At 61.1% G+C, this 13,708-nt stretch overlaps 3 protein-coding genes across 6 annotated transcripts; 1 reads left to right on the plus strand and 2 right to left on the minus strand.

Annotated features, from left to right (window-relative positions):
• Positions 1 to 720: 720 nt before the first annotated feature.
• LOC121362218 (selenoprotein Pb-like) lies at positions 721 to 3,959 on the minus strand. Its single transcript, XM_041483549.1, has 5 exons — positions 3,885 to 3,959; positions 2,943 to 3,165; positions 2,632 to 2,844; positions 2,359 to 2,494; positions 721 to 1,727 (listed from the first exon to the last, which is right to left on the minus strand). The coding sequence occupies exons 2-5, from the start codon at positions 3,149 to 3,151 to the stop codon at positions 1,482 to 1,484; spliced, it is 804 nt and encodes a 267-aa protein (XP_041339483.1). The 5' UTR covers positions 3,152 to 3,165; positions 3,885 to 3,959; the 3' UTR covers positions 721 to 1,481.
• Positions 3,960 to 5,308: 1,349 nt separating this feature from the next.
• On the plus strand, positions 5,309 to 8,580 carry HPDL (4-hydroxyphenylpyruvate dioxygenase like). Of its 3 annotated transcripts, none has more exons than XM_041483413.1 (2): positions 5,309 to 5,378; positions 6,501 to 8,580. In XM_041483413.1, exon 2 carries the CDS (start codon positions 6,503 to 6,505, stop codon positions 7,679 to 7,681), a length of 1,179 nt encoding a protein of 392 aa, XP_041339347.1. In that variant the 5' UTR covers positions 5,309 to 5,378; positions 6,501 to 6,502; the 3' UTR covers positions 7,682 to 8,580. The 3 variants fall into 3 exon arrangements, with proteins under 3 accessions (XP_041339347.1, XP_041339349.1, XP_041339346.1); XM_041483415.1 differs by lacking the exon at positions 5,309 to 5,378 and adding an exon at positions 5,473 to 5,737; XM_041483412.1 differs by lacking the exon at positions 5,309 to 5,378 and adding an exon at positions 5,756 to 6,312.
• A 134-nt stretch (positions 8,581 to 8,714) lies between these two features.
• On the minus strand, positions 8,715 to 13,702 carry MUTYH (mutY DNA glycosylase). 2 transcript variants are annotated; one of them, XM_041483417.1, is made up of 15 exons: positions 13,652 to 13,702; positions 13,294 to 13,427; positions 12,493 to 12,532; positions 12,159 to 12,232; positions 11,987 to 12,028; positions 11,839 to 11,910; positions 11,522 to 11,635; positions 11,163 to 11,260; positions 10,752 to 10,896; positions 10,590 to 10,665; positions 10,330 to 10,515; positions 10,002 to 10,147; positions 9,646 to 9,798; positions 9,468 to 9,518; positions 8,715 to 9,244 (listed from the first exon to the last, which is right to left on the minus strand). In XM_041483417.1, exons 4-15 carry the CDS (start codon positions 12,213 to 12,215, stop codon positions 9,140 to 9,142), a joined length of 1,245 nt encoding a protein of 414 aa, XP_041339351.1. In that variant the 5' UTR covers positions 12,216 to 12,232; positions 12,493 to 12,532; positions 13,294 to 13,427; positions 13,652 to 13,702; the 3' UTR covers positions 8,715 to 9,139. The 2 variants fall into 2 exon arrangements, with proteins under 2 accessions (XP_041339351.1, XP_041339350.1); XM_041483416.1 differs by having other exon boundaries at positions 13,541 to 13,670.
• Positions 13,703 to 13,708: the final 6 nt, after the last annotated feature.

Genomic DNA, 13,708 nt, shown 5'->3' on the forward strand with positions numbered 1-13,708 from the left:
CTGTGAGAAACAGCTCTTTTTCACCCTGGTTCTTGTCCCAGTCACTGTGCAGAGCATCCTTCAGCAGAGACAGGGTGCAGAAACCCAGCACTGGGACACAGCACCATGAAAACACTGAGCAGAAAATCATCTCTCTGCTCCCCACTCAGGCTGCAGGGCCTGGAGAGGCGTTGAGTAGGGGTGTGTGGGGATGATGGATGGAGCTGGAGTAAAAGGCAGAGACAGGCCTGGGACACCACAGGTCACAGGTGTGACTGCCTGCCAGGGGCACAGCACCCACTGCCGGGGGTGGGGAGCCCCATGATGTGCCCGCAATGGGGACTGGTCTGGGCACTGGGGACAAGATGCCCATGGTGACTTTGGACTGCATGTGGTGACCAGCAGCAGCTTGGGGCAGGCACCCCAACATCACACCTAGAAGCTGGCACCTATGGAGGTGCCAAGCCAAACATCCTCCAAGCAGCACAGTGTTAATGTCCTGGACTCCCATCCTGGGAGGCAGCCAGAAGATAGGAAGAGATGGGGTCTTCTCTTGAAGAAGACTTCTCTTCAGTCTTCAACCCCTTTACCTCCAACTCCTGCTCAGGGGATGTAAACCATGCCTGGCTGCTGCACTTTGGGGTCTACATCACCAGCCCTTTGTCTCTCCCTGTGCCCAGGGCACAGACTTGCACTGAGCAAGACATCCCCGGGGCCACCAGAGGCCAAACGGAGCAGTGGTCACTTCACAGAGGTTTTATTCGCACTCCGGACATCCACGCTGCCCTCCCACCTCACTTACCCCCAGGGCAGACCTCAGGATCCTCACCCTGTCCTCCCGGAGCTGTGCACGTTGCACACAGCCCCTGGGTCTCCAAGAGGGGACAAGGCCACCATCTTGCGGCCACCCAGCCCCACTGCACATACCCGTGTGCACGGTCTGTGGGGATGGGACAGCCACGGGGTACAGGGTTTGGACCGCGGGGAGCTGCGACATCCCACCGCTCCTCGTGCCCTCAGTCCCCTGGGACCATGTCCTGCGGGGCACACGCTGTCCCTCCCCTCGCTCCCTGGCCAGGAAACCCAGGGATTCCAGCACACCCACGAGTGTCTGGATGGGCAGAGGATGCCAGCAGTGCTGCTCCCATCCCAGCTCTGGCCCCTCCAGCCCCGCCCTGCTGCTCTGTGCAGTGTCAGCCAGCAATGACCAGGGACCTCCTGGTTTGCACAGCGGGCTTCATTGAGCACAGAAAGGCAGGCAGTGGCAGATGAAAGCTCAGAACTGAGCCCTGGGGCTGAAAATGCAGCACTGAGCAGGGTCCGAGGGGAATTTCCATCCCTATCACAGCGTAGGAGGGCAACCCACAGGGGGTTTGCTGGAGGGAGTTGTTAAACCAGCGCTGCTGGTTACCAGCAGCCCAAAGCAAGTCCTTCCATGCCTCTGTGAAGTGAGTTGGGGTCGTCTGCACACTACTGGGTTCTGCAAGGCTGCCCAGCCTGGTTTAATGCTCATCCCTCTCCTTCTTCTTCTTCCCCTTGTGATGGAGCCGGCCATGGTCGCCGTGGTGCTGGTGGGCATGGGTAGCAGGTTTGTGGTCCTCACTTGGGTTTGTGTCTCTCTCGCTGTTGACCTCGTGATGGTGGTGAGGATGGAGGGGCTTGTGGTGGTGGATGGGGGTCTCTGACTCCATCCCCTCATGTTCAGGAAGGGAGCTCGGGGTTGCAGGGCCCTCCATGGTGCTGTTAGCCTGAGGAAAGTAACACAAGGGCTGGTGTGGTATGGGAACGCCCACAGAACCCAGCAGAAAGCCTGGGAGCACAGCTGTGAACCGGGAAGAAGGCAGACCAGCATTCATCAATCAGAAAACTGTGGGTCAGAGCAAATGCTCTCCAGCCCTGGCCCAGGGCACAGGGAGGACAGGAGAGGCTGAAGCACACAGGGCACAAGCCTCTACACTTGTGTCCCTTGGCTCAAGCTGCCTGTGGTCCAGAAACGGGAATTAGCATTCAGTATTTCTGGATGTATTTGTCTCCTGGGAAGTGACTAATCGCCTGCCAAGCTCAGAGCTACAGCCTTTTCTTTGCTCTGAGCTTGCCACCTCTGCATCCACTGCCTGCCCTTTCTTATATGGGAACAGTCCTAGTTAGCATTCCCAGACATAGGATATGACCCCTTTAGTCAATTCCTTTTCAACCGGAAAGCTCTGACCTATTTAAGTGCCCTTATTCCAGACCTTCCATCACCTTCCCTCTCAAACACATCTGAGGGCAGCTGCCAACCCAGAGCCCATCCCCAACACGGTGATAAGGTTGCTCTTGCTGATGTGCAGTGCCAAGGACAGCAGGGATCCCGGCTGCAGCCAGCATTCCAGCTCTTACCTCCTGGGTAGTGTTGGGGTAGAGGGAGCAGTTGCCACAGAAGTCCTTGATGTGGCTGGAGCGGATGGCTGCCTCCACATAGGGGAAGTGGAGGAAGCTGAAGGGCAACTGGATGTGGAAAGCCAGGCGGCCACACCTGCGGGGAGAAGTCATGGCCTGGCTCAAGACGGGGGTCTGGAATCCCCTCAGCCCAGCCACGAGAGGGAATTTTGGAAGCCCATCAAACGCTCTGTAACGCCCATTAAAGCCTCAGGCGAGTCGGGGGACACTCACCGGTCATAAACAAGGAAGTCGTCCTTGTCACCCCCCAGGACCTGCCAGACGTCAGGGTCCTCCTGCTCCGGCTGGAAGACGGGGACGCCGGGCGGGGCATGGCGCCGCAGCTCCGGCAGCATGGCGCGGGACAGCGGCGCCTTCTCGTTGACGATCATGTAGCGGACATGGGCCGTGCCCTGCCGGGCCAGCCGCTCCCGCAGGCCCCCGAGGCTGCGGCAAGGAGGCGCTGGGAGGGGCTGCCGGGGCAGGGGCTGCCGTCCGCCCCCGAGGTGGCGGGGAGTGCTGTGGGGAGGGGGAGCGCGGCTCACCTGTGGGCCTGCCTCAGGCAGAACTGTCAGCTGGCCTTCAGCAGGGCCACCACCGTCACCTGCCCTGCCGCCCCCTCCATGGGGCTCGAGCCATTGATGGTCCAGGCCGGTGCCTCCTGGCAGATCCGGCTGCTGTTGGCCGTCTCCTCGGAGGCCGAGGCCAGCCCCAGCCCCAGCCAGGCGGCCAGGGCCAGCACCAGCAGCCCCATCCTGGACCCCGGCCCTGGCAGAGGGACACGGGGTGTTACTCTCCTCCCAGATCCACTGCAACCCCAAAATACCTCCCTGCACCCAGCTCCAGGACAGACAAGGGCTGTGGACAGTGTTGGCCTGATCCTGGCACTGGGACCCCCATCCCAGGGGGCAAGGAAAGGGGGACAAGATGGGGAATTGGGCTCCTTGCTACTGTCTTTTGTGGGCACCCAGTGCCACAGCATCCTGTTCTCCCCTGGCAGTGAACATCCACTCCACATCTCAAGAGGCGAAGGTGCTCCTCCTCCCACAGGCCTTCTCCATTTCTTTGATCCCTCAAAACAAACCCAGCCCCAGAGAGAGGACTGTCTTTGCCCCAGAAGGGAGCAGGGATACAGCCCTCATCATCTCAGATGCCAGTGAGCAGTCACTGGGACAGAGATAGTTTCACCTTCAGGTCACCTTGAGAGTCCTTGGTGCCCCACAAAGTGCTTTGGGGGTACACAGAGCCTTTAAAGCCCTTGAGTCTCCCAACATCTGCCTGAAGCCCTGTTCTCCAACAGCCCCCTAACTCTGTCCACCCCAGGATATTCCCCATCCCTTTAATACCCAGCACACTCAATGGGCAAGGGGGAAGATATGGGTCTGGAGGGGATAGTGTGGGGAGGGAGCAGGGAGCTGCAGGATCTGCTCAGGGTGGATGTGCCCCCACTCCCCAGCCCTCTCCCCGCGAGAACGAGCCCTCCATACCGCGCTTCTCCTCGCTGCCGTCCTCCCTCGCTCCGGGCCCCAGCAGCTTTCAGCAACTTCCAGCTGGCCCTGGTCCCCCTTTTATCTCCTGACCACTCTCCCCGCCCAGAAGGGAGGAGAAGAGCCTGGCTGGAGCGGGGACTGCGCCCCGGCCACCCCCGCCTGCCTCGAGGGGACAGCGACAAGGCAGGCACTGTCCCGGTCGGTGCCATGTGGCCTCGGGGTGCTGCTGCCGCAGCCCAGCCCAAGCCGTGCCGGAGCAAAGCGGTGCCTGGTGCCGGGCTGACGCCGCAGGGTGACAGGCGGTGCTGCACGAAGAGATGGACACAGCGGCTCCAAACCTCGCAGGCACAGCAGGGCCGGGGGACGTTGCCAAGGACATTGCTTACCCCAAAGGGTTGCACCACCACGGTGGGGTGACCTCCAACAGTGCCATGCCTGCACAGGTGCCACAGGAGCCGACAGTGCCATCTCGGCTACGCTGCAGGCAAAAAGATGGTGCCTCCCATACACACCGGGGTGCTGGAGCTCCCTGCCCTGTGGGGTGTCACCTCAAAAGCCGGGCTGTTCTGTTGTGCCCATGGCCGTTCTCAGGCCAAGCGTGGCCCCACAGCAACTCCCCAGTGTCCAGTTCCATGCCTCCTGTCCGGCCCCACACTGGTGGGGCTGTGGTAGTGTCGGTGCTTCCTTGGGAAATCACAGCGACACTGGATTCCACCCCCCAACCAAACAAGAAGAGCTCACCACTCTGGCAGCACAAGGACATCTCTGCAAATATTTGAGCAGTTTATTGTACCTGGGATCCGTACAAAAACATGATAAGGCGGGGAAGGGCAAGCAGCCATAGTCACAGCGGGGGCAGAACATGATCCCAGGCACACACAGAATGGGAATTCGTTTGAAAACAGCAGGGGGAGAGGGGATCGCTGCTGAGGGGCTTGAGGGGCCCAGCAGTGTCTGCAAGGATGTGGGGCCGCGGGCTGGGCTGGTGATGAGTCCCTCATGACTGACACCGGACTTTCCGCCGGGCTGTCACCCCCCACCCGCACGCTGTTCCCTCCAAGTCCCCACCGGGTACCCCAGCACTGAGCAGGGGCGCGTTTCCCCCGTTCATGTCCCGGGACTCGGGCTGGCAGGGAATGACCCTGCACAGACACGAGCTGTGCCCCGGGGAGCCCAGGCCACCGCCTGCCAGGCGCTTCCCTCTTCCCCTCGGCTAATCCCGAGCCGGGGTGCCTGCGGTTTTCAGCCTGGGCGGCTTTTCGCCCGCAAACCGCGGCACCCGCAGCGGGCAGCGCGTTCTCCGTGTGCCGGCCCCATCTCTGCCCGGGGCGATTTCCCCGCTCCCCCACCGGGAGCGCTCCCGCGGCCGGCCCGGGCCGTGCCGGCGCCGTGCCCGGCGCGCCGTGCCTGGTGCATGCCGGGGCGGAGCGAGCTGAACCGCCCCCGCGCCGGCGCTGCCCGGCGTCCCCTTCGCCCGCAGCCTTGACCCCGGTGAGCCGCAGCCCGAGGGCGAGCGGGGTCCGCGGGCACGGAGGTGGCGGGGCGGGCGCGGGGAGCGGGGCCGGCGGGAGCGGAGCGGGGATCGTGCCGGTGCCGCGGTGCGCAGCGGGAAGCAGGGCCGGAGGCAAGGAGCGCCGGCCCCTGCCCATGTGCTCGCCGGGCTCCACGCGGTCCCTCCGCTCTGGGCTGGTGGGAAGGAGCTGGGTACACACAGCCCCTTCAAGCGGGCAGGTGAAAGGGAATATTTCAGCAGGTGTGTGGCCCCCAGCCCACTGCACACCTGTGAGGACTGGCCAGAGCGGCTCGTGCATGCCATGGGGTCTGGAAGCCTCAGTGGGTGCTCTGGAGAGGTGATTCCGATGGGGGTTTTGGGCAGATCTTTTTTCCCCCTTGAGCATCACAGGTATTTGGATGGATGGGGAGGAAGGTCACTTTCCCGAAGTGTCCCTCCTCTGTGCCCCTAGGGCAAGGTCATTGTTCCCGGACTGTTGCAGAGAGCGTGGTGGCTCCACGCTGTCCTTGTTGGGGAGGGGAAGGGCACATCAGCCTGTCACGACCCCAGTGCTCCCCTCCACTGGAGGGACACACCTGACAGGCGCTGGGGCAGCACAGGAGCGCTTTAGCTGTAACCAGTGTGTTGCTCCATATTTACCAGTCTATGTTCCTGGTACAGGACATTCCCACCATAACCCTTGTCCCCATAATCTTGATTACACGTGCAGCACACCTCCTCCACTGGGAATCCCTGCTGACCTCCCTGCGGCACTCCCAAAGGACACATGGCTCCAGAGGGGACCCGCAGGGCTGCACCCAGGGCTTGGGGCTTTCCTGCTCTGGGACCTCAAGCATGGGGCAGGGCAGCAGAGTGGAAGGCTGGCAGGAAGGCTTGGCATCCTTGGGCAGCTCTTTGTAGCTGGTCCTGAAGGTGGGTGGCCTTTCACAGTGCAAATTGGCTCCTGAGACCCACTTATTTAAAAGCACACATTTAAAAGGTGTGAGTTTACACACACATGCATCTGTGCTTGCAAACACAGATGGGCTCTGTGCAAGGTGGGGGGAATGGCTTTTCCCCAGGGCCAGCAGCCCCCCTGACCCCCTGCGTCCTCCCTGCAGCCATGGCAGCCTTGCTGAGCCGCCCCTGCTTCATCTCCCTCCACCTGCCCTACAGGCAGGGCTGGGGCCAGCACCTGGCCAACACCTTTCGCTTCCAGCCAGTGGCCGTGCGGGAGACGCCGCGTGTCCGGCAGCTGGCCTTGCAACGGGAATCTGCCATCTTCCTCGTCAACGAGCGCCTGACACCTGCCAGCACCTCATCCCGTGACTTCCTCTATGATGTAGATCCCCAGCCCACCTTGGGCACGGCCTCCAACGTCTGCTTTGAGGTGGATGATGTGCCGGGGCTCTGCAAGTGGCTGCAGAGCCAGGGATGCTCCTTGCTGGTGCCCCCCACTGAGCTGAGTGATGACGCTGGTTCTGTCACCTACGGCGTGGTGAGCTCTGTCGTGGGCAACATCAGCCACACCCTTTTGGACCGATCCTGTTACCGGGGTCTCTTCCTGCCTGGCTTCCAGCCCATCCAAGGAGCCCCCTCAGCCACAGGGGATGGGATCAAGATCACTCACTTTGACCACATCACGTATGTCTGCCCCCGGGGCGGGGCCCGGGCGGCTCTGGACTGGTACCAGCGCTGCTTCGGCTTCCACCGCTTCCTGCTGAACCCCCAGGAAAGGCCGGCTGAGGGGTATGTGCTGGGGGGGCAAGGGGTGGGCATGCTGCTCCTCGCACTGCAGAGTGCCCAGGGCACCCCAGCCCACGGCTGCAAGCTGGTCTTTGCCGAGTCCCTCTCCCAGAGTGGCACCAACCAGGTTGACACGTTCCTGGAGCAGCACGGCGGGGCTGGGATCCAGCATGTTGGCCTCTGCACCACTGACATTGTCAGCACGACCAGGGCTCTGCAGCAGCGGGGGGCACGGTTCTTCACACCCCCCACCATGTATTACAGCCAGGGGGGCAAAGCGGAGGAGATCCGAGGAGCTGGGCAGGACCCCCGTGTGCTGGCAGAGCTTGGCATCCTCCTGGACACCACAGTGCATGGGGACAAGGGCTGGCCAGGCTCTGATGCCACAGAGAGCCCCTCTGGAGAATATTTGATGCAGATCTTCACCCATCCCATCTTCTCCGAGGAGACCTTCTTCCTGGAGCTCATTGACCGTCGGGGAGCGCCCGGCTTTGGGGAAGGCAATATCCGGGCGCTGTGGAAAGCTGTGCAGGTCTACATGGACCAGCAGCAGTAGTGCAACGCTGCAGTCCCCCTCCCTCAGCTCCCCATCTTCTCCAGTCCAACCCTGGGGCAAGGACCGTAGAGATCCCATCCCTGGCATGGCCCAGGTGAGCAGGGACCAAGGGTTGGCTCCAGATCAATCCAGAGCCAACTCAGTGTGGGAACAAGATGCTCAGGGCCGAGTCCAGCAGGGGTGCGAGCATGCCCCAGGATGGGTGGGATTGCTCCCCTGCCCTGCATTCCCAGTAATTTATCAACCACACATAAAGAACTTTCTGCCTTAGTTTCAGCTTAATTTATTGAGACATGAGCCTAGAGCATGGCCAAGAGTGTGCTGGCACAGAAACACCCCCAGACACAGAGATGAGGGGCTGCCTGAGGGGAGTGGATAATCCAGAGGCCATGGATTATGGCCACTTACTGGCAGCTACCACCCACAGCATGACCAGCCCTGCGGGGCGAGTGGTGGCCTCTTCCTCCTCTCAATTAAAGAATTAACTTACAGGCACTGCTTTGGGTTTTTAATCCTCCTGTTTAAGACGTGCTGAGTGCCAGGTAAGGATGAAATGGCCATTTCCATCACTCAAAGTGGGCATATCACTAAAATTGAGATCGCTGCACCTTGCACCCCGCCAGGACTGTCCTCTGTCCCTGCCAGCCCCCAGCACTGTGCATTTGCAAGGGTGCACCACACTCAGCATGAAGAGTGCTGAGCAGCCCAACAGAAAAATTATAAAAGGAGGATGAAACCCTACAAAAAGCCCTGGAGGCAGTTGTTCAGCCCCAGGGAGGAGCAGCCTGTGGGCAGGAGCAGCACAGTCCTTGGGGGCTGATATCTGCCCTTGCAGGAGGGGTGTTCTGGGTGCTTTATTTGGGGTCACCAGCAGTTAATGCTCAGCCAAGGGGCTCTTGGGTCCATTAGTGAAGAAATCTGTGCTCTCCCCAGCCCAGATCTAAGGGTCTTGTTGGCTATCTTCAAATTCTACTACAGGCTGCTCAACACTCCCAGCTTAGCACAGTGCAACACAGGCAGTCACTTAAAAAACCCCACGCACTTAAAATTTATTTTCAGGTCCAGTAAAAACAAGGGAGGGTACAGCAGCAGCCCCAGTCACTGGCTGGGGCATGAGATGCAGGCAGGGGACAGGGCTGCAGGAGCCATGTGGCTCCCACTGCTGCAGAGAAACCCCTGCTGCCCTGAGTCCCCAGTGCCAAAGTGGTGGCAGTATGGGGCTGAGTAGCACCAGGAGGGCTCCATCCAAGGAGGGAGGGCAAGTCTGGCTCCAGGATTAAACCAGGACCAGTGGCACCAGGCACAATGCCCACGGGGGAGGCAGGGGAAAGGAAGAGTGAGAAACCATTGTAGTGCCATGTCCTGGGCTTGCTACAGCACAGGGACAGCACTGCCAGGCCCTGGGCAGGACTGAGCCCAGTGAAGGCTCTGGTATCTCACACGAGGAAGGTCAGTGCCTCACGGGCCCGTCGGTGCCCGGAGAAAGGCGTGGATGGAGAGCTGTGTCCCAGGGCAGGGGCTGCCTGCTCCCTGTGCTTTTGCCCCCCGCTTCCGCTTGGAGCCCTGCAGGAGACACAGCAGGGCTCAACCAGACCCCAGGGGCCCCCACAGGCTCCAGGAATCCCCCCTGGGAACTGGGGACACCCAGGGGCAGTGCCAGTCAGGCAAGTTCCCCTGCCACAGGCTGGGGATGCTGCTTGGCCCAAACTCCAGGGCACCTTCAGCACAGCACACCAGAGGCTGTCCCACAGCACTGGAGCCCCAGGCACCCTGGAGCACTGCTCACCTTGACAGGGCTGCTCTCCTTCCTGCACTGCTTCTCATGAGCTTTCAGCACCTGAAGGAAGAACAAGAGAGTCCAGAGCTGAACAACAGCTGGGACAGCCCAGAGAAGCTGAGGGGATGCCAGGGGTTTTCTCAAGATAACTGAGGGAAGGGAGGAAAGGCCCAAGGACCCCCCATACCTTCTTCATGGCTGTGGACACGGCCGAGGTATGGAACTCATCCTCTGTCACCCAGCGGGATGGGGACAAGGCAGGGTCCAGGGTCACATCCCCATCTAGGTGCAGGGAGTAGACCACGTACGTCTGGTGGATGTGGGAGAAGACGTGGATGACCTGTGAGGGGATGGAAAGACACACGAGATGGGCAGCTGGCAGGCAATGGGGGATGCAAAATGCACTGAGCCTGCCAGGGTCCTGAGCAGTGGGGCAGAGCTTGGGAGGGCTGACAAGTGGGGAAGGGAGACCTTTCTTCTGTGTGCTACATCCCCATGGCTGAGCACAGGGGACTCGCTGCATCCCTCCAGCTCCAGGCTCACCTCTCCAATAAACTGCAGGCCTGCTGCTGCCACGGGCCGCCCTATCCAGGCCTGGAGGTGATCAGCCAGCTCCTCCCTCTCCTTCTCCTCCTGCAGATCTTGAGCCAGCAGGAGACTTGGGAACTCCCAGAGTCCAGCCAGGAGACCTGGGAAGGAGGCATGACAGAAATATGAGACAGCAAGGGACACGTCCAGGGACACTGAGCCTCATCACAGCCCCAAAGGGCTCCTTTCCCCACCCCAGCAACCAAAGCCGCTCTCTCTGTCCCTCATGAGGTGGGAAGGGGCTGTGTGGTGCCTTCATCCCCCCCCTTCCCAGCCCCATTACCTGAGCTGGGTCTCTGCACAATGAGGTATTCTGGGGCCCCGTGGCAGCCCCTCCGCTCCAGCACACACGTGGCCGTCCGCATCACCCGCGGCGGCTTCTTCGCTGCTTTCCGGGGAAAGTTGGTCACCCCCAGGCTGCTGTCCCACGGCTCCGTGGCTGGGGGGCACAGGGGACAGTCCCCAACACCTGCAAACACCAGTGTAACAGTTGCTGCAGGGCTCAGACCTGGAGCCACAACAGGGATCTCCCCTCATGCTTACCACAGTCCTCAACATCAGGCACTGGGGGGGCTTTTCCAAGCAGCTTCTGAGAGGCAAAGGCCAGCTCCTTCTCCACCTGCAAGGGTGGACAGAAGTGAGGAGAGGCTCATCTGCCAGCCCACCTTGTCCCCAGGCATGGCAAACCCTCGGGGCCACACTTACTCTGCGCCATGCTTGGCAGTGCTGCTTCACCGGGCACTCCCCACACAGTGGGGATTTGGGCACACACACAGTTGCCCCAAGCTCCATCAAGGCTTGGTTAAAATCCCCTGGGCGACTCCTGTCCACCAGGACATTGGCCATGTCCCTGGAGAAACAGCAGTGAGAGGCACAGGGATCTCTGGGGAGAGCATGCCAGGACCTTTGCCTGCCTCCTGCCTGTCGGGGGGAAGCTCCTAGGTGGGCACAGGCAACACAGCTCCTTTCACCACTGCTCCCAGCAGCACCAACTTCCCAAGAGTTCCCACACTCCACACCTGCCTCCCTTCACAGGCTCAGCTCCCCAAGGCTCCTGGGTGATCCTGCCTTTAAGCCACAATCAGCACAGCTCCAGAGACAGAGCATTTCCCTTACCAGAGCCGGTCGATGACAGCCGGGCTGCTGGAGTCGGCACCAACGCATCGCAGGCGGCACAGGACCCGGATCACATTCCCATCCACAACTCCTGTAGCCTGGCACCAGGAGCTGGCATTACCATGCTGGGAGGTGCTCCAGACAAAGAAGGGAGCTGGGATGCTTCCAGGATGGAGAGCGACACACACGAGGCCAACCCACAGGTCAAGCTGGGTGGGGGCTGTGATGCATCCCAAAGTTGGGGGAGAGCCAAGCACAACCCTGGGGAGCCTTTGGCTTGTGAGACCCAGCAGCAGGAGCTGTCAGGAGTGGGGCTGGGCAGGCGAGGGGGAGACGTGCCCACTGTCACCAGCTCTCACCTGTCCGTAGGAGATGGATGCAATGGCTCCCGCCGTGTATCGGCCCACGCCCGGCAGCAGCTTCTGCAGGTCCTCGGCCGTCCTGGGCATCCGGCCAGCCAGCTCAGACACCACCTGGCAGGGAAGGGGCCAAGCTCAGAGAAGCAGCTGGGGTGGTGTGTGCAAGGAACCCATTCTGCCCATGGGAAGATGGGATCCCAGCCTCTGCAGCCTTGTGCCAGCAGCACAGCCCCAGTGAGGCAGGGCAGACATGAGCCAGCACCAGCCCAGCAGCCACAGAGGGCTTCAGAAATGCCCCTTCCCCCCAACTCCAGCACCTTCCTTGCTGCTTCCTGCAGACGCTTCCCTCTGGAGTAGTAGCCAAGCCCAGCCCAGAGCTCGTTCACCTCCTGCTCCCAGAGACACAGCACAGTGTTAATGGAGGGCCACAGGGCAGGGAGAGCACCCGGTCCCAGCGATGCTCACCTCCAGGGACGCCTGTGCCAGAGCCTGCAGCGTTGGCCACTTCTGCAGGATAGGGGGAAAGGGACAAGTCAGGGACAAGCAGAGTTCTGCCACTGGGCATCTGCCACAGGCAGTGAACAAGGTCTCCAACAGGGGCAGCCTGTGGGCACAGGACAGTGCAAGGAGCAGTCACCTGCATCCAGCGGGTGTAGTAGTCGATCACCGTAGCCACCTGTGTCTGCTGGAGCATGATCTCGGACACCCACACTGCAGGGAGCAGGGCAGGGGTCAGAGCAGAGGCACCAATCCACCCACACCTCGTGCTGTGGCCACGTTAGCACTGGCTACAAACCCTGCGCAGCATCCAGCGCATGGGACACCCTCCCACCCCGCAGGAGCTCCCCCAGGCCCAAGGTGGGTTCTCCAACCCCCCAGTGCTCTGCAAGGGGAATCACTGGCTCTCGTGGCCACCTCAGGCAGGATGGCACACAAAGCCACGCCTCACACAGCCAGTCCCTGCTCCTCACCTGCATATCCCCGTCTGTCGGCATCCGGCTCCGTCGCTGCCTGGAAGGGGAAGAAGATGAAGCGTGAGAAAGAAGGTGACACAGGACCCCACTGCAGAGGGGACCTGCGTGTAAAATACAACAATCCATGGTGTGTTCTGAACACTGCAATGGAATCTGAAATTTAAAAAAATATTTCCCCCAAGCACTCAGAAGTTCTGAGTTTGGGTTAATCAAGTGACAGCCAAAGCACCTTCTTGCTGATGAAATCTCACATGGAGAGTTACTTAGGAGGTTAAAAAATCCCACAGAGACCTATCCCATACCCGAGCCCGCCTGCATAGGAAGCAACTGAAGACAGATATAAATCCCACAGAGGAGCTGTGCAGATCCCACCATTCAGACTCTGCTGTAAAGCTGATGCCCATGCTCAGCACCACAATGACTCTCGAGCCACTGCTGCCAGGCTAAGCACACAACAGGCAGGAGCTCTAAAAAAACATCCAGCAGGCTTAAAACAAATACATGGGAAACCTTCTCCATGCAGCACTTGCTGCTTCAGGGTATCATAGAGGCAGGAACAAAACAGGATTAAAACACAGCTAGACTAACCTTGCCAGAGATAAGTACTCCTCTTGAAGGTTACATTTGAGAAGCGTGCCCTTCTTTTACTCTTCATACCTAGGACTGGCTCCAGACCCCCCACCACAACACAGCCATGACTAGCTGGGGGCACTTCCATGCATGACCGGTCACATCAGCCAGGCTCCCTAAGGCAGTGTAAGTAGTTCCCCATTCCCTCTTCCCGATGTCTCTCCTTACCAGAGCCCTCCAGGGAAGGTCCCGCTTGCATCGGTCGTACCAGGCGAGCAGATTCCGGCGCAGGGCCTGGACCTCAGCCGGGTCGCTGAAGAGATGCCGGGCGGGCGGCGGAGCGGGCGCTGCCGCCGGGGCACCTGCCGGGAGAGCGGCGCCAGGTCAGGGCACGGCGGGAGACGGCGAAGGGCTGCGGGGCTCAACCGCAGCAGAGGCGGGAGCCCGACCGAGCCGCTGCCGGGTGGACGTGCACCGAGTACCGGGCTTTACGGGGAGCCAGCAAGCACCGGAGACTGCCCGGGCTGGCGGTCCGTGCCCCGGAGAGAACACCCCACACTCCCCCAGCCCTCCCGCTGCCGGGCACCTCCGCGGGGCGACGCGCGCTTCCTGCTCCGCCCCTGGGGCGGGGCCGCGCTCCCGC

Source organism: Pyrgilauda ruficollis, unplaced genomic scaffold, assembly GCF_017590135.1.
Source record: "Pyrgilauda ruficollis isolate IOZ18807 unplaced genomic scaffold, ASM1759013v1 scaffold6, whole genome shotgun sequence".
Lineage (NCBI taxonomy): Eukaryota > Metazoa > Chordata > Aves > Passeriformes > Passeridae > Pyrgilauda > Pyrgilauda ruficollis.